General features: G+C 40.2%; 2 protein-coding genes across 4 annotated transcripts in view; one reads left to right on the plus strand and one right to left on the minus strand.

Moving 5' to 3' along the window:
- C4H21orf91 (chromosome 4 C21orf91 homolog) overlaps nt 1–8,357 on the minus strand; it is a 29,406-nt gene extending 21,049 nt beyond the window's left edge. Inside the window, exons 1-2 of one of the 2 annotated variants that reach the window (XM_011744373.2) lie at nt 8,226–8,357; nt 7,113–7,246 (exon numbers count right to left, since the gene is read on the minus strand). In XM_011744373.2, coding sequence (XP_011742675.2) covers nt 7,113–7,239 — 127 coding nt within the window. In that variant the 5' untranslated portion in view covers nt 7,240–7,246; nt 8,226–8,357. Of the gene's footprint in view, nt 1–7,112; nt 7,247–7,655; nt 7,796–8,225 lie in introns of those variants that run through there. The other variant, XM_011744374.3, reaches the window with a different exon arrangement.
- Nucleotides 8,358–8,387: 30 nt separating this feature from the next.
- LOC105498531 (chondrolectin) overlaps nt 8,388–23,579 on the plus strand; it is a 456,577-nt gene continuing 441,385 nt past the window's right edge. Inside the window, exons 1-2 of one of the 2 annotated variants that reach the window (XM_071095511.1) lie at nt 8,388–8,537; nt 12,289–12,392. The gene's annotated coding sequence lies outside the window, so the exon portion shown is untranslated. The remainder of the gene's footprint in view (nt 8,538–12,288; nt 12,393–23,579) is intronic. The other variant, XM_071095512.1, reaches the window with a different exon arrangement.

Genomic DNA, 23,579 nt, shown 5'->3' on the forward strand with positions numbered 1-23,579 from the left:
TTCATTTCCAATATTGCCTAAAAGTTACTTAATAGCTACTAAATTTCTAAGAGTCCATGTCATTTTCTTTGGAAGAATAAATTTAGGCACCTGGACGCTTTGGAATCAGAGACCCTGGGTCTCTAACCTTTGTGATTTTTGGAATAGTTACCCAGACTCTCTACTCACTTTCCTTATTCATCAAACTGGGATAACACAGAACCTACTTCATGTAGTTGTATTAAGAATAAAATTAAAAACTGCATGGAAAGTATACAATACCTGGTAAATAATATCCAAATATTGTTTAGATAAGAGACTTACCTAAAAGCATAAATTCCCTAAATATTTACTGAGCATAAGGTGGACTAGTTTCTTCCAACTAGAGGGTGATACTTCACTTCCTCTAGAGTAGAGATAAATCTATCTTTGTCTTCTTTCTTCACAGGCCATTATTATTTGCATGCAATAAGAAAAATTACACTTTTAGCGTCTATTATACTTCATAAAGGCAAATAATCCTTTCTGGATAGGTGATGTCTCTTTATCAATTCTCCAGTAACAGTTATTATAGGTTATGTCAACATGAAAACTATCTTTGAGAATAATTTTGATCCAAGTAGTAAAGACTTTCAATTTAGATTTAAGTTGTTTTCATGTATCTCATAAAACATTTCTTTTCATCTCTGTCAGACTATTGGGATAAATGAACTATGATTCTGAACCAGAAAGTCATTTTTATATATTCTAATAAATCATTTTATAATTACGATATTCTTATTAATAGAATATTCTGGGTTATACACACTGCTTGTTTTCAACTTTAAATCACTGATTTAAAAGAACATTATTTTTATCACTGACTTAAAAAGCACTCAAGATCATCATTATGAACATACATACTCCTCTGCTGCAGAGGACATCCTTCACAACCAAAATTTATGTGTGATCTAAATTTTAAACGCATCCTAGACTTTAGAATTAGAAAGCCTAACAAAGTTAGGCAGGAGAAAAAAAAAAATGAGGCTACCATCATTAGGACAGGGATAAAAGTCTGGAAACTGACTCCTCATATATGGGTTGTTAGTTAAATCACAAGTCTTTACCAGATATTGTTAGCCTAGTTTCAATGATTTTTCTATAAAAATATTCTATTATTTAAACTAATCACCAATTAAGCCTACTTTTTACTCTCACCCATCCTTACTCCTATTCAAATAAAGTATTACTACCAGAGCCATTTTTAAAGTGTTCAAACTAAGTGATATTAAAAGGCAGTTAAGGATTAAAAAAAAATTAACCTTGAGCCTTTACTTTCAAGTTGCTGTGGTGTGAATGTGTCCCTCAAAGTTCATGTTTTGGAAACAATCCTTAAAGCAACAGTGTGGTGGCGGGGTCTAATAGGTGATTAGGTAATGAGGGCTCTGACCAAATAAATGAAGTAATGTCATTATTGTAGGAGTGGGTTAGTTACCTTGAGATTAACTTTTATAAGAAACCACTTTTGGCCAGGTGTGGTGGCTCATGCCTGTAATTCCAGCACTTTGGGAGGCCAAGGCGGGCTGATTATGAGGTCAGGAGATCAAGACCATCCTGGCTAACACAGTGAAACCCCGTCTCTACTAAAAATACAAAAAATTAGCTGGACGTGGTGGCGGGCGTCTGTGGTCCCAGCTACTTAGGAGGCTAAAGCAGGAGAATGACGTGAACCCGGGAGGCGGAGCTTGCAGTGAGCCAAGATTGTACCACTGCACTCCAGCCAGGGCGACAGGGTGAGACTCCATCTCAAAAAGAAAAAAAAAAGAAACCACTTTTGTTATAAAAGTGAGTTTAGCTCTCTCTTGACTTCCTGCCTTCTGCCACAGGATGATGCAGCATGAAGATCGTTGCCCAAATGCAGGGCCCTCAACCTTCAGAACCAAGAAATCTGTGTTCTTTATAAATTACCCAGTCTCAGCTATTCTGTTACAGCAGCTCAAAATAGACTAAGATAAGTATATTAAAGATCACCAAGCTAAAGTTCAGAATTCCCATTAGGCTTTATACTTCAAAGTGCAACTTTTAGTTAATACATGATGTTTGCCATTACAGGATGGGAAATGAGAAAGAGGCTAATGCCAGACTGAACTAGCTCTTTACAGCTTCCCGATCACAAGTGGTGGGGACCCTTACTTAAGTGGAAAAAATGTTAGTGTCTCAGAAGCAGGACACAGAGGAACAGTTTATGTCCTCTTCGAGTAATAGACAACCAGTTCAAACTTCCAAACCAAATCAAGAATGTCACATTGAGATTCAAATTGGTCCCTGACTACTGACCACAAACAGTATATGGTAAAGACACAGAGAACCAAGGAACAGTAAGATTAAACACAGGCACTAATTCACCTATGACTTAGCCAAGATCACGGATTTTTCTTGCTGGAAAGATTGCTAAGGAGCTGACTTTGGGTCTCCTCCTAGAATGGTTCCTAGAAAGAACTAATCGAGAGAAAGTAGTCCAAGAGGTACTACACAGAGAGCAGCCAGATACATACTTACCAACTAGCAAGGCCAAGTTACACTGGAAACTTTGGTACAGATTGAGTATCTCTTATCTGAAATGCCTGAAACCAGAACTGTTTCAAATTTCAGATTTTGGAATATTTGTATTATACTTACTGGTTGAGCATTCCAAATAAAAAAAATCTTAAATCTGAAATGCTCCAATGAGCATCTCCTTTGAGCACCGTGTAGGTGTCAAAAAGTTTTACATTTTGGATTTTGAATGCTCAACCTGTGTAACAGGAATTGGTCGAATCTTATAAAAATGTTTTAGCCAGGTGTAAGGTGATGCACACCTGTAATCTCAGCTTCCTGGGAGACTGAGCTGGGAGAATTGCTCAAGGCCAGCCTAAGCAACATAGTGAAACCCTTATTTTAATAACATAAAGAAAGGAAGAAAAGCTAAACTGTTCTAAGCTAAGTTAGCTTAAAAAAACCGGGGGGGGGGGGTGGACGGGGTTTCTCTATGGAAAAGCAAGCAAGCCAATTATAGGAAGAGATAAATGCTCTAAGAATTATTTATACACTATTTTGGCACAAGATGAAAACTCATAGTATGAACCAACAGTATTGAAACCCTGGATCTTTTCCTGCTGAAGTCTCACTTTGGGCTTTGTTACCTTACAGTTGAGTTTAATTACTGGCTCCTAACCACCCTGGGCTGCCTTCCTCTTTGCCATTCCTTAGGGAATGGTAGTAAGTTGGTCCTTAAATATCTTTAGAGATTTTAGCAATTTGAACTATGATGCATATTAGAGTATTTGATCACTAATATGTATGAAAAAGTTCATAGTGTCTTAGGGCCAAGGGCAGGCTGTAAGTATTTAGGAAGTTTATGCATCTGTTTCGTAATCTGAGAAGTAGACAATTTATTTTAATGGTGTATTAGTCCATTCCTGCATTGCTATTAAAAAAAACCCGAGACAGGGTAATTTATAAAGAAAAGAGGTTTAACTGGCTCACAATTCTGCAGGCGTACAAGAAGCACGGTAGCATCCGCTTCTGCGGAGTCCTCAGGGAACTTACAATCAGGGCAGAAGGCAAAGAGGGAGCCAACACCTCACTTGGTTAGAGTAGGAGGAAGAGAGTGAGGGGGGAGGTGCTACACATTTTAAAACAACCAGGTCTCATGATAACTCACTCACTGACTATCATGAGAACAGCACTGAGGGGATGGTGCTAACCCATTTATGTGAATTCCACCTCCATGATCCGATCACCTAATACCAGTCTCTGCCTGGGGATTACATTTCAACATGAGATTTGGGTAGGGACACAGATCCAAACCATATCAAATGATGAAGAACAGTTTAAAAAAAAAATTAACCTTGTAAACATTTAAAAATATCTGAGTCCTCAGAGTGCGTTTCTCAGGTCCTTAAAGCATATCACCTGTGGCTTGGAAGTACGTAAAATTTAGGCTCCTCTTTCCTTTTCATCATTGTAAAGTCACAGAGAAAAGCCAACTTAGAGCCATGCCCACAATACAAGATTAGATTGTCTTTTGTTATTTCTTTCTTCCTTCCTTTGTCTTCATTTTATAAACGTATGCATGCACACAGCTTTTAAACAAGAGGCTAGTTGATTAGGAAACCAGTGTTGACTTGATGTAAGCAACAATCCAAAAAGTAGAAAATATTACTATTGTTTACTACAAATGTATGGACTCAAAACTAGCTTAACTGTTATTATTCCTCAGGAGAATTTATTTTTACTCAGCCTCTTCTCAGAGAAGAGTGTCTTAGAGCAAAGTTAGCAATTAGTACACTAAGAAATCAGGTAACTGCAATACTCCCAAACTACAAAAAACTTTACACTAAACTAGTAAAGTTAAATGTCATTTTTAAAAAGCCCCTCTTACATTCTAGCCTATTGACAGGCATTGTGTTGGGAACTTGGTAGAGGAAAGAAAACTTCAAAAACATTTTAAAAGATTTACCGACAACAAATATACCTTGTTATTTTTCTAGTATGTAATTATTATGACATTTTTCCCCAACTGATTTCGAAAGTCCTGTATACTGATACAAAAACTAAAATTGTGTGCAATTCAAGATGCTCATTTCCCTCTTTTCTAAAATAATCTTTTTTTTTTTTTTGAGACGGAGTTTCGCTCTTGTTGCCCAGACTGGCGTGCGATGGCATGATCTCACCTCACTGCAACCTCTGTCTCCTGGGTTCAAGTGATTCTCTTGCCTCAGCCTCCCGAGTAGCTGAGATTACAGGCATGTGCCACCATGCCCGGTTAATTTTGTATTTTTAGTAGAGATGGGGTTTCTCCATGTTGGTCAGGCTGGTCCCGAACTCCTAACCTCAAGTGATCCACCTGCCTTGGCCTCCCAAAGTGTTGGGATTATAGGCGTCAGCCACCACGCCGGCTTACAATAATCTCATATTAAAACAGTTGTAATACACTAGCTGATAACTGTAGTGAAAATGAAAATGTGTATTTGTGAGAGCTGAGAACTGACACCAGATAGAGAAGAAATTATTTGATTCTAATTTTACTTACAAAGATTAAATTGGGATTTTAATATATAAAACCTTGACTATACATAGAGTATTAATGAAACAGTTCTAATTCAAATTGAGAATTGTCTTTTACACTGAAGGTAACTATGATTTCAAAAACAAAGGACTTATTCCATGCTTACATGCTGAGATATTATCAGAGCTGAAATGTTAAGAGATGGTACCTGAGGAAATATCTGTATAATCTCTATACAATGACTGAATACCAGATAAAAGGCTTATTTTAAAAAGCTAGAAAAGCAATTACAAAAATTTAGGGTTCTGTGGAAAAATTCGATCATGGTACGAACTCCGTTAATGATGAGTTGCCAGGAAACACTGGTTAGAAAAAGGTGGCTGAGAGAATAGCAAGGATAACCAATTAGGATTAGAACATTAGCCCTATTGATATAAAATAACTATTGACAGTAGATCAATGGTATTAAGATTACATATACTAGAACCAGACTGTCAAGCTTTAGTCCAGGATCGTCAGTTATGAGCTGTGTGACTTCAAACTGTATTTCTTAGGTCTCCAAGTTTCAGCTCTATCACATTGAAAATAGAAAATGACAGTAGTCATTCCAAAGCTATCTTGAGTTAAATAAGATAATCCACATAAGGGGTTTAGCACAGTGCCTGGCACATAACAACAGGTTGCCGTCACCACTACAGCAACCCTGGGCAGTCCAACTTTTTGGCTGTTTCCTTAAAGGTAAAATACGGGGTTGGACTAGATAATTTCTAATGTCTTTACCCATCTAAAATTAAAATTCTACAATGTATCAACAATATACAAGCCACCTCTATTTTCAAAGAACATAAATTCAGATTTTCACCCTAGCATGATTTAAGTACTGTAAAATAAACTTATTTTTAAGTTATCCTTTTATTTTTATTTATTCTTTTAGAGATGGGGTCTTGCTATGCTGCCCAAACTGGACTTGAACTCCTAGGCTCAAGCAATCCTGTCACCTCAACCTCTGGAGTAGCTGAAATTGTAGGACTACACCGCTGTTCCTGTTATATCATCTTTTGAAATTAGCTATAATCACTACATTTATTAAAGCCAAAGTTATACATATTCTATGTAATACACAAGAAATCCATAATCTTCCATCACATACTGTTTGGTGACTATAATAATTTCTGAATAACAAGTCCTAACAGGAATTTCAAGGTATATAATCCCCCACTATATTTTTTTAAAACTATAAGAACATTTCATACCCCATACTTACAGAACAGAAAATAAAGATCATGAAAAATTTCAAATATATAATTCAGAAAAAAGGAAATAACTATTTTGAAACTGTCCATAATCTGGAGGTTTAATAAAGTCTCTCTACTGATATGTAACAACTCAAAACTCAAATTACAGGCCAGAATATTAAGTTTTTTTTTTTTGTATGACTCATAAATATCTAAACCAAAAATCAATTTTAATATGACGACACTAACTGCACCAACCCAAATACAACCTTCTAAGAGGGCTGTGTTTTTTTTTTTTTTGGATTTGGAGAATTTTTCTTCATATATCTTAGGGACACCATTAAAAAATTTTAAAAACCTTTCCAGTTTTCAAAAATTACTAACAGTGTGTGTGATCACTGAAAAGAGGTTAATCTAAAAATTTTAAAATATTTTTCCAGATAATAAGATCATACTGGTAAGAAAAGGGTTCGGGCTTATCTCACTCAAATACTTGCATAATAGGCTTGAAAGAATAAAAAAATTATGTTACTTCTTAATATGAAAAACACACACGTCTGTTAAAATCTGACAATTCAATAAGCTCTCAAACCAGAAAACACGTTTCCCAATCAACACTCATACTTATTTCTGTATTAGGAAAAATGAGGTTGTTCCAGGGGTCTTTAAAAAACAAAGATTTCTCTTAAATTCGTAACTCTGTTAACTGCACCTTAATTTCCAGAAACCTTATCTTTAACAAATCTCTACACTATTCATATTTAGCACAATTTCCAATCATTGAAGATATTTTAGTTTTACCTTACAACCAGGATAAAGCAGCTGTATTAAATTCATGCCGTAAAATCAAAACTACACCGTGTGCTTACCCTCAATATTTAGCTCAAAACAAATGTGGCAGAAGGAGAGTGTTTCTTTGTCTGTTCCCAGTTTACAAACACTGCAAATGTTGTCATCATTCAAATCAATGTTTACAAACTGCTCCTCTTCGTTCATAGTGCCCCTATTAAGAAACAGAAAAGGAAAGTTACACAATTCAAGAACCTGCCTTTGGGGTAGTTTCCTTTTCGGGGAACTTCTAGGAAACAAGGATGCTGTTCAGCTCGTCTAAAGCAAAAGCTCCATCAAACAAGCATCGCCATACTTGCACTTCAACATTGCACTTTTCCTGTGCAAAGACACAAAGCTAGTAAAACTTAAAACTAGGCCATAGGTGACACTATGTCAGTGTCTTTTTTGTCCTATAGTTGATTGGGTTAAGGGGACCTGAAGGAGAGAGGTTTGCGGGCATTCTAGTCCTCCTCCTTCGTCCCCCAACCTCGAATAATCAGACACAGGGCTTAGCAGCGAGGCCTCTTCAGCTACCAGGTTCTGTCAACCTAGTTAACGCTGTGAGAAACAGGAAAAACGACCTGCACGGGACACTGCTTTGCTAACTTCCATTGGGGGAACCTCAGATGCGCCTCGCGAACTCGGAGTTGCGAAGCTTCGCATCGAACGGAGGCCGGCGGCAGCAAAATGCACGTGGGTACCGAACACCTGGGGAGGGCGTCCCGCCGTGTCCGGGGCAACCACACCGAAGGCCGAGCGGCGGATTCACGGTACCAGCCAGGCACCGCCGGAGGGGCCCAAGCCGGAGCCGGCAGAACCGCGGCACCCTGGAGCCCAGCGGGCGGGAGACTAGTCCCATCGCTCCGGGATTCCTCCCAGAGGGAAGAAAGCGTCCGACGGCCACGGCGGCCGGCCCGCCCAGCCTCAGGGTCTCGGGGAGCCGGGTCCTGGCCCGTCCTTCAGCGTTGGGGGCGCGCGGCCGCCCCCAGGGAGTCGCGGACCCACGTCAGTCTCTCCGTCGGTCCGTCCGTCGGGGCGCCTGGCGCGCAGCAGCGCGAGGGGCCTCGGGGCTCGGAACTCGAAGGAGGCGGCACGATGGGACGGGGGATCTGGGCTCAGGTGGGACAGGAGCAGGGGTGTGGGGTCTTTACCGTCCGTCTCCGCGGGCCACCACCGCCTTTCCGCGCGGCTCGGGTTCCTCCACTATTGTTTCCGGCCGCAGCAGAGTCGGCCGCCGCGCGCCTGGCCCCGCCCTCTCCCGCCGGCGCCATCCCGCGAAGGCTGCGGGGAGGGTGGCGCGGCCGCGGGCACAACTGCGCGCTCGCAGGGCTGCTACGGGCCCGCCCCTCCACTCCTGCACCGACGCCGCACCTTCGCCTCGAGTTCTCCCGCGATTCCGTGTGTCCTGGCCGGAGTTTCTTACCGTTCTCTGGAACGTAGCTCCTCACACCCCCCTCGTCGAGGTGCGTAGATAGACGAATCCGTTCCACCTCTCCCTTCAGCACAGTGCAAACTACTGCCCCGGGGCGGGGGCCGCAGGCGGCGGGGGTAGGAAAACCGCGGGTGGATGGGAGAAAGGGCGAGGTGCGTGGGTGGCACTTTGACTTCAGGAGAAAGAAGCATAATACTGTCTCTGAACTTATAGTTAAGTGCCAGTTGAAGTAACTAACGAAGGAACAGTTCATATTCAGGTGTCATGATAGAGGCATGATTTCAAATACAGAAGCTTTTAAAATAGGTTATTTGTTGTGGGGCGTCCCCCCCATATGGTACATCCTTCAACGCCCACGGGGAAAACCCCGAGCCCCACGTCTTATTTTTAGGTCCTGCTTGGTTCTCAAACTCTTTGCTTGACTTTTATTTTAGCTATTCTGGTGTTTTGGGGGTATGGTTCATGCAGTACTTTCCCTTACGTTTTCTATTGTAGTCTTTACGGGAACCTACAGAGGAGAAACAGGAACTGTTCTCTCATTTTGCAGCCTAGGAGTAATTAACCCAGGTTATCGCAGTTGGTTAGAAGCAGGCTGGGGATTGAACCCAAGGCTACTGAGCGAAGATCAATGTTATTTTTTACAGCATCATATGCGCGTGTTCTGGTCGCACTCAAATAGAAAGAGGGCTGGCCTGTCAGTCTACATGTAGGCATTCTTGAACTGATGGTAGGAATAGACTCCATAGATCTTGGAAACTTCTGGACCAAATTAGCACTCTAATTATGGCATCTGTGCCTCGCAGGAGCGATCTGTGTCCTTGCCACCTATTTTAGTAGATGAACCAGCAACATTGACATTACCTGGTTTCTGTTAGAAATGTATAATCTCAGGCCCTACTCGAGATTTCCTAAATCAATACCTGCACTTTAACAAGACCCCCCGGAGATTCCTATGTTCATCGAAGTTTGAGATGCACTAATTGAAATAGAAAAGCCTGAGCTTTTTCTCTTCGAATTTCTCATTCTAGGTAACTACGACTAAAATATCTTGCATCTTGGATTCTACCCATCTTTTAAATAAAAGGGATTCTTTAAAAAAGGACTCTTTTAAAGTGATTCAATGAAATTGTTCTAAAATCACTAAATTTAAAAAATTGAAACAAATTCTTTTCAATTCTCATGATCGTCTTCCTTTCTATGGCATTTCACATTGTTTACTTGCTATTCTTAAAACTCTTCTCTCCTGTTGGCTTTTTAAAAAAACTTAAGGAATAATTTACAGAAATAACATTCTCCCATTTTAAAAGCACTATTTGATGAATTTTGACAAATATATACACTTGAGTAACCACTACCCCAGTGAGGATACAGAACATTTCCACAGCCCCAACATTCCTTTCTGTTCCTTCCTGGTCAAGCTCCTCCAACATGAGATCTAATTTATATGGCTGCTTTAGTTTTGTCTAAGAATTCATATCCATGGAATTAAGCAGTGTGTGTTCATTTGTGATTGGCTATTGTCATTCAGTATGTTTTTGAGATTCACAATGATGTTTTGTAACTGGATTTTTTTATTGCTTGTCTCAGTCAGTATGTGTTCCTATAAAGGAATACCCGGCCGGGCGCGGTGGCTCACGCCTGTAATCCCAGCACTTTGGGAGGCCGAGGCGGGCGGATCACAAGGTCAGGAGATCGAGACCACGGTGAAACCCCGTCTCTACTAAAAATACAAAAAATTAGCAGGGCGCGGTTGTGGGCGCCTGTAGTCCCAGCTACTCGGGAGGCTGAGGCAGGAGAATGGCGTGAACCCGGGAGGCGGAGCCTGCAGTGAGCCGAGATCGCGCCACTGCACTCCAGCCTGGGCTGGGCGACAGAGCGAGACTCCGTCTCAAAAAAAAAAAAAAAAAAGGAATACCCAAGGCTGGATAATTTATATAGAAAAGAGGTTTATTTGGCTCATGGTTCTGGAGGCTGTACAAGAAGCATGGTGCCAGCATCTGCTTCTGGTGATGGCCTCAGGCTGGTTCTATTCATGATAGGAGGCAAAGGAGAGCCAGTGTGTGCAGAGATCATGTGGCCAGAGAGCAAGCAAGAGAGGGGAGGAGATTTCAAGCTCACTCTCTTTGTTTTTTTTTATTTTTATTTTATTCCTTTGTTGTTGTTGTTGTTGTTGAAAAAAAAAAAAGTTCCATTGGGAATTAAGAGTAGGAATTGATTCATACCCTAGAGAATGGCACCAAGCCATTCATCAGGGATCCGTAACTAAGCTCCAACTCCCTACTCCCTGCTCCCCAACCAGGCTTTACCTCCAACGCTGGGGATCAGTGGGGCATGGGGGCTCACACCTGTAATCTTAGCACTTTGGGAGGCTGAGGTGGGCTGATCATTTGTGTCTAGATGTTCAAGACCAGCCTGGGCAACATCGTGAATCCCCATCTCTACCAAAAAAACCCCACAAAAATTAGCCAGGCATGGTGGTGCATGCCTGTAGTCCCATCTACTGAGGAGGCTGAGGTGGGAGACTGGCTTGAGACCTAGAGGTGGATGTTGTGTGAGCTGAGATCGTGCCACTTCACTCTAGCCTGGGTGACAGAGTAAGACTCTGTCTCAAAAAAAAAAAAAAAAAAAGACAAAGAAGAAAAAGAAAAAGAAAAAAAGAGATGTCCACGCCCTAATTCTTGGATCTTTTCAATATGTATATGTAACATAGCAACAGAGACTTTGTAGATATAATGAAGATTATAGACTTTAAAATAGGTTATCCTGGATTATTGGGGTGAGCCCAATCTAATTACATGAACCCTTATAACCAGACATCTTTCTCCAAGTAAACTCGGAGAAATGTAGCAAAGAGAAAGTCGAAGTGATTGGAAGCATGAGAGGGACTTAACACACCATTGCTCTAGGAGTACACACTGGTCTCCAGCTGGTAGCCAGCAAGGAAATGGGAACTACAGTCCTAAAACTGTAAGGAACAGAATTCAGCCAACTGCCTGCATGGATTGGGAAGCTCATTTGAACAATCTCCCAATCATGCTGTACTGGTTCATGCTGTACTGGAATTTTTACCTACCAAACTGTGAGATAATAAATGGGTGTCATTTCAAGCCATTAAACATGTGTTAGTTATGCCAGCATTAAAAAACCAATAGATTGAATGTCTAAATTTTTAAAGAAGGTTGAGATTCATTTTGGAAAGCTGTTCCTGTAGTGGCTGATCAGCTTGCTTCTTTTGAGACTTGTTTTTAAGCCTTGTGAGTGTCTACACTATCATTTTGTAATATGGATATCTTAGTCCAGTCCTGGAAGAGTGGCTTGTTGGACCCTCTTTTGTATGTCATGGGTATTTAATAAAGATTCTGCCCTCTAGTTGATTAAAACTCAAATGACTCCTGTCCCTGTGAGTTCCAGCAGGTGTTCAGTTTGTAGTTCCCCAGTAATTGTTCTTTTGGTGATAGTTATTTTTTGCCCTGCTATTTAATTTTTTTGTAAAGTCTCGCGCTATACATGCACAGCTTTGTATTCAGCCCAAGACTTGAAGAGTATTCTGAAACTCTTTCTATGTATAATTTTTCCTTTCTGTCACTTTTTATTGCAAATTCCAGCCGTCTTAGACTTCCCAAACTCAAATCTTTTCCTCCCCAGCGCAACTTTCCTTGAATTTCCTTATGTGGACCATAGTCTGAAAGTACTTCCAGGCGTAAAATCAGGGTAATCATAGGTCTCCTCTCCTTTGTTTCTTTTCTATTATGGATCACATGTTTGTACTGTCTGTGTTTCAGTGTCCTAGAATTCATATTTTCTGGATGTTGGTTGTCTGCCGCCAAGTGAGATGTGCCTTTCACCTTCCACCACGATTATGAGGCCTCCCTAGCCACGTGGAACTGTAAGTCCATTAGACCTCTTTCTTTTGTAAATTGCCCAGTCTCGGGTGTGTCTTCTTTATCAGTAGAGAACAGATTAATACATATTCCTAACTAAGCCTAAAGTCAAAGTAATGTCTGTTTTAGGCCAAGAACTAATTACAAAACTAGTCATTGTATATCACTTTATAACACATTTTTGTACACTTCACTGAGTTACTAAATTAGAAAGAATTGTAGTTAGTTAAAGGTAAAATCCTTGACTATTTGAAGACCTAGGCTTTGAACTTGTATAGCATGTGACTGTACTGAATACTGTAGGCAATTATAAGGCAATGGTAAGTATTTGTGTATGTAGACATACTACAGATATAGTAAAAGTACTGTATAAAAGAAAAACATGGTACATCAGGCACTTATTATGAATGGATCCTACAGGAGTAAAAGTTGCTCTTAGTGGGTCAGTGAGTAAGTGTGACTGAATGTGAAGGCCTAGGACATTACTAAAAATCACTGTAGACTTTATAAATACTGTACATGCGTACTACACTGTTTATTTTATAAATTTTTCTTTCATCAATACTTACTATACATTTTTTACTGAATACACTTTACTTTTTAAAATATTTTGACTATTTTATAATAACAGCTATATTAGTCTGTTTTCACACTACTCTAAAGAACTACCTGCGACTGGATAATTAAAGAAGAAAAGAGGTTTAATTGACTCACAGTTCCACAGGCTGCACAGGAAGCATGGATAGGATAGGAGGCCTTAGGAAACTTACAACCATGGTGGAAAGCAAAGGGGAGGAAAACGCGTCTTACCATGGTGGAGAAGGGGAGAGAGACAGAGCAAAGGAGGAAGTGCCACACACTTTCAAACAACCAGATCTTGTGAAAACTCACTCACTGTAATGAGAACAGCAAGGGAAAAGTCTACCCTCATGATTCAATCACTTCCCACCAGACCCCTCCCCGACATGTGAAGATGACAATTCAAGATGAAATTTGTGTGGGGACGCAGAGCCAAACCATATCATTCTACCCTGGCCCCTCCCAAATCTCATCTCCTTTTCACATCTAAAATCACAACCATGCCTTCCCAACAGTCCCCCAAAGTCTTAACTCATTCCAGCATTAATTCAAAAGCCCAAGTCCAAAGTTTCATCTGAGACAAGTCCCTTGTGCCTTTGAGCCTGTAAAATCAAAAGCAAGTTAGTTTCTTCCAACATACAATGCGTATACAGACTTTGGGTAAATATTCCCATTCCAAAAGGGAGAAATTGGCCAAAATAAAGGGGTTACAGGCCCCATGCAAGTCTGAAATCCAGCAGTGCAGCCATTACATCTTAAAGTTCCAAAATAATCTCCTTTGACTCCATCCCTCACATCCAGGGCACGCTGATGCGAGGGGTTGGCTCCCAAGGTCTTGGGCAGCTCTGCCTATGTGGCTCTGTGAGGTGCAGCCCCTGAGGCTGATTTCATGAGCTGACTTTGAGTGCCTATGGCTTTTCCAGGTGCGAGGTGAAAGCTATCAGTGGATCTACCATTCTGGGGTCTGGAGAACAGTGGCCCTCCTCTCACAACTCCACTAGGCAGTATCACAGAGGGAACGCTGTGTGGGGGCTCCAACCCCACATTTCCCATCTACACTGCCCTAGTAGGGATTCTCCATGAGGGAAACCAACAATGTCTGTTAGAGAGATCACACAATGTTTTTTTCTGAAAATCATTGCATTACCTCTGCAATTGTGAAAATTTTTCTCACTTATCATTTAAAGGCCAATTCAAATGAATGTCTGCTACAAAAATATCTCTAATCCTTTTACTTTCCTGAATTCCCACAATGCTTGCTCATATCACTACTATTTTTAGTATGTTTTTCTGACATGGTCCCATTTTTAAAAGAAAGGATTTAGTATATTCGATATATCCATCCACCCATCTCTCACCTATTTGTTTCTCCTCCTATGTTACCTAATTCTCTCCAATTAGAGAGGTGCTTTTTCCATTTAGCCAGGAAGATTGGCATATGTAGCCCCAGGCTCAAAGCCTTCTGGTACCATGATCCTGAAGGTACTGGAAATTCAAGATGGTGTGACTGATTGATTGAATTATTATTTCCACTTCTTCACCCCCCTTACTCTCACATGTGACTTTATAGTTCACTGTAGTGAGCAGAATATATTTCCCCATCCCAATGAGATATTAATGAACCTGACAACGAGCAGAGACCTTAAATGTGCCTGTGTGCGTTAGCTTGGCTTCTTTATCTCTATCATATGTCACAAGAAGACCTTCATCCAGGTATTTGCTGGTCCAAGAAAGATGAGAGATGTAGAGATCAAACAGATTGAAGGGTCCAACTTGCAGCCTAATGCTGGGTTGCCCCAGCTGACCTATAGATCCATGATGTTTGGTATTAAAGTACTGATATGGTTTGGCACTATGTCCCCACCCAAATCTCATGTTGAATTCTAATCCCCAATGTTGGGGAGGTGATTAGATCATAGGGGTGGATTTTCCCCTTGCTGTTCTCATGATAGTGAGTTCTCATGATATATGGTTGGTTGAAAGTTTGTAGCATTTTCACCTTTGCACTGTCTCTCTCCTGTCACTATGTGAAGATGTACTTGCTTCCCCTACACCTTCCACCATGATTGTAAGTTTCTTGTGGCCTCTCCAGCCATGCTTCCTACACAGCCTGTGGTTCTGTGAGTCAATTAAACATCTTTTCTTTGTAAACTACACAGTCTCAGGTAGTTTTTAATAGCAATGTGAGAACAGATTAATACAAGTACTCAGTTGTGGGTTTTTCAGTTATGCAACATTTTGCAGTGATAGCTGATTAATACAGCGGGATTCTGAATGGCCAAATGTGATTCATATGCTTGTCTCTGAATCAATCACAATTGCTAGTACTTTAATTGGCCAGGCTGTATTACATTTCCAGCTCTTCCTCCATTCCCAAGTAATTGAAGTTGGCTCAGGGGTGGGGATATAGGAATTAAAATTTGATCTCAAGATATGAAAGACAAGTTTCCCAAAAGGAAAGTGGTTGCTCTTACCAGAGGAAGGGAATTGGTTTGAAACCTATTAAACAGGAAGAATCTATCTGTCATAATCTAGTCTGGTACTCTTTCTACATCATTATTTATTGCTAAATTTTAAGCTGAATTGTATGGAGAAACTGCTTTACTCATCTTGTATTTAACACTTACAAATTATAATATAATTTGTGTTTGAATCCAGAATTAAGTTTCACTGCAAGTAATATAAAAATCCCCAAGTAACAGTGACATAAAAAGTTGGACATGGACAGACATGTTGGCTCATGCCTGTAATCCCAGCACTTTGGAAGACTGAGGCAGGAGGGTCACTTGAGCCCAAGAATTCATGACCAGCCTGGGCAACGTGGTGAAACCCCATCTCTACAAAAAAATACCAAAAAAATTAGCTGGTGTGGTGGTGCAGGCCTGTAGTACCAGCTACTCAGGAGGCTGAGGTGGGAGGATTGCTTGAGTACGGGAGGTCAAGGCTGCAGTTAGCTGGGATCGTGCCACTGAACTCCAGCCTGGGCAACAGAGTGAGACTTTGTCTCAAAAAAAGAAAAAAGAAAAAAGGTTGGACTTTATTTTTTTTCTCTTATGTTGAAGTCTAGAATTGAGCAGCTAGGGTGAGTGTGGTGGCTCTGATCTTCAAAGTTCTTAGGCATGCATTTTGCTTTCTTTCTTTCTTTCTTTTTTTTTTTTTTTTTTTTTTTTTTTTACCATGAGACAGGGTTGCTCTGTCATCCAGGCTTGGGTTCAGTACTGCAATCTTGATTCACTGCAATCTCTATCTCCTGGACTCAAGCTGAGGTGGGGACTTGGGGACCACATCTTTCTTCCAGATGACCATATGGCCAGCTAAAAGTCAGGGTTTCTAAAAGAGGGAGCATAGATACTGCAATTTACAGCAGGCAATCTCTACTGTCGTGCTCAATATTTATTAAATGAATGAATCACATTAAAAATTAAAATTGATTAATAAACACTGATAATTAAATTTTTAATCTTAGATGAAATGCTGGATTAAAGAATATATTTGATGCTGGGCGCGTTGGCTCACACCTGTAATCCCAGCACTTTGGAAGGCCAAGCCAGGTAGATCACTAGGTCAGGAGATGGAGACCATCCTGGCCAACATGGTGAAACCCCGTCTCTATTAAAATACAAAAAATTAGCTGGGTGTGGTGGCATGCACCTGTAGTCCTAGGTACTTGGGAGGCTGAAGCAGAGGAATCTCTTGAACCTGGGAGGCGGAGGCTACAGTAAGCTGAGATCATGCCACTGTACTCCAGCCTGGTGACAGAGCAAGACTCTGTCTCAATAATAATAATAATAATAATTTGTTTAAAAATTATTTTTGATTTCCACTGAAATTGAACAATTTGTCAGGCTTATTTCAGTTTTATTCATCCATTTTCTAAAAGTGTGATCCTCGTAAGATTCTACACAGGGAGTCTAGCACTGCTCTTTTGGAATCTTTAACCCTGAAGAAAATATCACTCTTAAAATTATGGCTCCTCTTAAGCTTAGACAAGCATCCCTCTGAAAGTTTGAGATACAGATATTTGCATTAAAGGGATTTATTACCTATAGTTTTAGTATTGCCGACATTTTGGGTAAGCTGTCTGCTGATCCATTGTCTTGTTTTGCAAGCAGAACAAAGCAAACCTATTTCTAGTCTGTGGATAAATTCTGTGTTGGCATTTCTGGGAGAAGATTGGGAGTTAACTACCAAGCTATTGATTTTTCTTTTCTGCTGTGAGCCAAATCTAGTCTTCAGTAATGTGCACAGTCCCCCCTGTGAAATTCAAGGTGATAAAAGGAAAGTTTAGTATTGATGTCTGAAGTTAGAAAAGTCTGTTTCATTATTTACCAGAGGTTTATTTTTATATTCCCTTGTATAAGTATCAGGCTTTGGGTATAGAATACTCAAGCTAGAAATTAAAATCCAGACATGTTTCTGAGTTTACTATTGGTGTACCCATTGAATGACATACAATTTTAAAGTTTGATGATGAGAGAATTATAGCATTGTTAAAAGAAAAACTTTAGACCAATTAAATTGAACAGAGTTTAACTGAGCAAGAAAAAAATGATTCGCAAATCAGGCAGCCTCCAGAATCACAGCAGGTTCATAGAGATTCCAGGAATGCCTCGTAGTCAGAGCAATTTATAGACCAAAAAAAAAAAAAAGAAAGAAAAAAAAAAGTGACATACAGAAAATGGAAGTGAGGTACAGAAACAGCTGGATTGGTTACAGTTTGGCATTTGCCTTATGTGAACACAGTTGGAATGTTGAGCAGTGTGTGAATGGCCAAAGTATGGCTCCTGGGATTGGCTGAGATTCATCTATTGCCGCAGAGGCATTCCCCTAAGTTAGGTTTTCAGTCTTGTCTACCTACCATGTTAGGTTATGATTTGTCCAATAGGGCTCAAGTATGGAAATACAGAGGCTTTCTCAAGCCATATTTACTTCCATTTAACAGCATTGAGGGTAGTAAAAAGAAAGTACACCTTTTTTGCTTTTCTGCTTTTTGAATTTCTACTAAACATTATTTTTTCTCACAAAAGTTAAAACCAATCAAAAATGAAATTCCTTCAATCAATCATTGATGTATTCATTCAGTAAGTATTTATTAAATGCACATTATATGTGAGATACTGTGCCGAGTGTTAGTTACACAGTAGACAGCAAAACAAAGTCCTTCCTCTTGAGAAGTTTACTACTTAATGTAAGCGAAAGGCATTAAGTAATTGCATTTGGAAAGGAGTTTTTAATGGCAACGGAATACATTTGCATTTCAATTGCTGTAGCACCATGAAGATGTCTAAGTACCACATTGGCAAATAACATTTTTATTTCTTGCTTTTTTCATTATTTTGCTAAATCTTACATGTTAAGCATATTAATAATTCATTATCTATAGTCTGTGATAAGGGATCCCACCATAGTATTTGTTTTCAAAATAACTGGAAAATGTAGGTTTCAAAACTGAAAACATTTTAGCTATTTTGAAAGGCTTCCAAAGTGTATTATATTCTTTTTTGTCATCTTAAAATATATAGGAGATAATTTATGCATTAGCAAAATGTTTGTGTTAGAGGAGGATAAATTTCTGACTTAGAAATTCTGACACTGAATTTCTGACTTAGAAATTCAGTGACTTAATCAACAAGAAAATGATTTTTCCCTCATGTAATAACTGAAGGTAGGTACCCCAGGTTGGTAGTAGCTCTCCTTCACATGGTTATTTAAGGACCCAGGTTTCTTGCATTTCGTGACTCTTCTGTCCCCTGGGACCTTGTCATCTGGTGCAAGGTCAGGATTGCATTCAGATTTCAGCCACTGGAAAGAGGGGGTAGTGTGGAGGAAGCACACCTCTCTTAAAAGGCCCGGTCCTGAAGAGGCAGGCACATACCACATCTACTCGTATTTCACATTTCATTGTTGAGAATTTAGTCACATGGTTACATCAGTCTGTGAGGGAGACGGGGAAATGTAACCTATTTTTGTGCCTAGGAATAACGAGTGGATAATTTTTAGTAGATGACTAGCTGTCTCTCCCACAGCCTGAAACTCTGGCTGCCGAGTTTCTGTGTATATCCTTCTCATACTCATCCTCTCTCTGGGCAAGCCACAAAGAGCACGTTCACCCCTTCCTCCAGGGAGACAACTCAAAGTTATACTCAGCTGCTGCACCCAGCTCAGCATCCATAGGTATGTTGACCGGTGATGATCCGTCCTGTCACTCACATCCATAGGTAGCTCCTAGTTATCTGGTGACCTGTAAGTTGAAGGTAAAATACTTTCCTCTCTTTCTGTCACCCCTTCCTCCCACCAGAATCAATGGTGGACCAGAGAGAGGATAACTGTAATTAAAACTCCTATTCAGGAAAGGGAAGAAGGAGAAACACAGCAGTCACTGGTTCATAGCACTGAGGGAAATCAGCTAGATGGTTGGGGGTCGAAGACCTCTGCCTAAGTAGCGAAGGAACTTCCTTGATCGGGCCTTGTGTCTGCTTTATGGGAGTAAATTCTTGTCCACTGGTCTCTGGCTCTCTGCTCTTCTCTCTGGAAGAAACTTCTTTGTCTATTATTCTTCTTGATCACATCTAAGAGGGCTTTGGGGAATTTGTTCCTCTTGAATGCTGCATATATTTTACAGCTTAGTTTGTAGGCCCATAGTGTCACAAGGCTATTTGGTTCTTAGGCTCATAGATTCTTTAGCAACACAGTTTCCTCAATCTTAGTAAATTCTAAGTTTATTTCCTTCCAAAGTGCCTGTAAGTACAACCAAACATTTTTCTGGATGTATTCTAGATAGTTCTTCAGCTTTTGCTTTCTTGCTCTTTCTCTGACATGTCCTTTCACATTAATAGCAGCTATCGTGAGGCTATCTGAATAATTAGGCTTTGCTGGGAAGGCAACAATCTGACCTTTTGCCATTTAGAATCCAGAATCAGTCAGCTTTTCAGGTGAGGGAGTGTCTTAATCTTTGGCCCCTTCTCCTTGAAGTCATTGTCACTTTTCAAGGAGGTCTTCTCTGATCACCCTATTTAAAATTTCCATCTGGACCCACCTTACCCTGATTTGTTTTAAACACTACTTGTCACTTTCATATATATATATACACACATATATGAAATGATGTATAACATATAATTATTTATTATACTAATTGTTTATTATCTGTCTTCCTCCTTTGGCATTTAAACTCCATGAGGTTTAGGAGTTACATTATGTTCTCTGATGTCTCTCAGGTGTAGAGAACAGTGCTTGCTGCATGGTAGGTGCTCAACAAATCTATGCTATGTGAGTGAATGAATAATTTGAGAGTGTGTTGACTTTTCAGGATCTGCTATATATCATGCTATATGTGAGCTATGCAAATACTGCAGGTTACAGTTATTCTTTCCTATTGCACATAGATAGAATTATTACTTTGCTCATTTGGCAGCGTAGGGCAGGACGAGTACATCTGTTTTTTCTCCATTATCCATAGAGACCTATTCTATGCCAATTATGGAAATTCCATTATTCTTGTTGGTCATCAGTCTAACAATGGACAAGTAAAGCATGTTGGCCAGTGAGGGATAAGCAAAAGTATGGTAGCACGAAGGATCTCTAGAAAAAAATTTTTTTTGTTTTCACTTCCTTCCTTTCTGCTGTGGGTTTTGTTTTTGTTTTTGGTAGAGACAGGGTCTCACTCTGTCACTCAGGCTGGAGTGCAGTGGCATATCACTGTTGCTCACTGTAGCCATGAAATCCTGGGCTAAAGTGATCCTCCTGCCTCAACCTCCTTAGTGACCTGGACCACAGGTGTGTATCACCATACCCAGCTAATTTTTGTATTTTGTGTACAGATGGGGTTTAGCCACGTTCCCTAGGCTGATCTTGAACTCCTGAGCTCAGGCAGTTCACCCTTCTCAGCCTCCCAAAGTGCTGGGATTCTGTGAGTATTTTTTATTCTCATGATGATATGATGTTGGAACTTCAGCACCTGTCTTATGATCATGAAGGCAGACATTGCTAACATTCCGAGATTTAATTATGGGAAAGACAGAAAGAATCTCAACCCATCTGGCATAATTGAATCCCTGTTCTGATGTTGGAATAATTTTCTTTTTAAATGAGATAATACGCTTCTACTTTATTTAACCCATTTTGGTCTACTGTTCTGTCATTTGTGTAGAGGACTACGTGCTCGCAAACATCCCGTTCCCGATAAGTCCTGCTCTTGCAAACGAAGCAGGCGTTCCTTCCCTGCAAACAGGGAGGACAAAGGAGCCAGCTGCTAACAGCAGACCCTGGGGGCTTGTTTATGTGTAAACATCTTGAAAATCCAGAAAGTCAGGGAAAGGTCAGAAAAACAACAATGTGTCTTGTGACTTGGCAACATTCCACAAACGACTGTATAAAATAAAGCAGAGCGTGCCATTCGTGGCGGCTGCCATGTTTGTCTTGTCTTGTGTTGTCTTGTGTGTTCATTCTTTTGTTTAGGAAACACGCGGACCCCAACAATTTGTTGATGCACCTGAAAACATCCTAACTGATACAGCAGCAGTATCTTCAGTAGCTACTGAGACTAATTTGTACCATACTGCAACTCATCCAACCATTTGTCCATTCATTCATTTATTGAGTAAATTTTCTATATACTAGGCTCTATGCAAATCTAGAAGTAAAAAGATAAAGATACAGTTTGTGCATGTCCTCGTGGAACTGACAATAGCGGAACAATTGCAAATTCAGTAAACAGGTAGTTGTTGTACAGGAGTTCCACTAGTTCTACTGAATTTGAATGATGGTAAGCATTTGCTCTGTGATAACAGTGTCCTAGACAGATAATTTGTCTTTTAGGCATATGAAGATGGATTTCACTTATCCATCCTTCACCATTTGAGGGAAGTTGCCTTCTGTTGCCACTGCAAAAGTGGCACCAATGTAGACAACTGTGACCATATTATTTAGTTCCTATCTATTGAGACATAAACTCATAGGTGGAGAAGATTATATAGAGTTAAGAAAGCATGCGAGATAGCTTGCTAGTTTGCTTCTTTCTTCTCCATGCCCACTTATAGGTTCTTCTTAAATACTTAGAAGAATAGAACTCTGACTGTCGTTAGAATGCATACATCGAATTGTAGCTGTTTAAATATGCTCCTACAGGATCTTGGTCAATTTTGCATGTATGCCTGGAAAATAAATTAAAATTGCAGATGGTTAAGTATTTCAGTTTTATCCTCTGGAAAGCTACAGTTTCGTGTTTGTGTGTCTTAAAAAAAAAAAACCCTACAGCTTTATGAATCCAAGCCAACTATCTAGTTATTGATATATTGAACAATTTTATCTGCAAAGCTGTTCAATATCTGCAAATGGTAATGTTAGTGGCCAAATGAGTATGTGGGCTTTGTACCTCAAACTCAGTAAGAGAAGTTGTGTATTCCCCACTCTCTTTTGAGAATTTCAATTCAGATGACAAACACATGCATGTTCAGGATGAAAAACTATGTCATATAATACTCGGTTCGCTGCACTACTTTTCATATTAGGCTCATCGAAGGTTTATCTAGAGAAGGCTGGGCACAGTGGCTCACGCCTGTAATCCCAGTACTTTAGGAGGCTGAGGCAGGTAGATCAGTTGGGGTCAGGAGTTTGAGACCAGCCTGGCCAACATGGTGAAACTCCATCTCTACTAAAAATACAAAAATTTTCTGGGCATGGCAGCACACATCTGTAGTCCCAGCTACTGGGGAGGCTGAGGCAGGAAAATCCCTTGAACTTGGGAGGCGGAGATGGCAGTGAGCTGAGATCATGCCATATAATTGGTTATAATTTATAAGAATGTTGCCATCAAATGTGTCACTTAAGTGTGTCTATTTAAGATCTGAGACTGTGAATCTAACCATATTTAATGAAATGGCTTACTGTACAAAAAGTCTAAACCAAAGGTTCTCAGGGAACAAAGCACATGTGCAGTTTTAAAAAAAAGCGGCGTTTTGTCCCATTGCTGTGGTTTGTAGCAATACTTTACTCACTCTGAAATCCAGTTAACATCAAATGATTACATGTGAGATTTTGGTTTATGCTATCTCTTTTCTTTTTTTTTTTTTTTTGAGACGGCATCTCGCTTTGTCACCCAGGCTGGAGTGCAAGGGGGCGATCTCGGCTCACCGCAAGCTCCGCCTCTCGGGTTCACGCCATTCTCCTGCCTCAGCCTCCCAAGTAGCTGGGACTACAGGCGCCCCCAACCACGCCCGGCTAATTTTTTTGTATTTTTTGTAGAGACAGTGTTTCACCGTGTTAGCCAGGATGGTCTCGATCTCCTGACCTCGTGATCTGCCTGCCTTGGCCTCCCAAAGTGTTGGGATTACAGGCGTGAGCCACCGCGCCTGGCCGGTTTATGCTGTTTCTGTATCTCATACTACTCCTGCTTAATAAACAGTTTTCACTGATGATATGAAGGGTTGGTATAAAAATGTCTTTACATGAATAAGCTTTCTTTGGTAAGATTAAATCATACAAATTATTTTTAAAACCTTCCGATATATACAGTATTTAGCCCAGTTTTCAAATTTTCTGGATGTGAAACAAAAGGTTTAACATACATTCCTTGAGCTGTTAGTGCTATTGAAATCCTTTGTCCCATTTAAGTC

The sequence above is a fragment of the Macaca nemestrina genome, chromosome 4 (genome assembly GCF_043159975.1).
Source record: "Macaca nemestrina isolate mMacNem1 chromosome 4, mMacNem.hap1, whole genome shotgun sequence".
Lineage (NCBI taxonomy): Eukaryota > Metazoa > Chordata > Mammalia > Primates > Cercopithecidae > Macaca > Macaca nemestrina.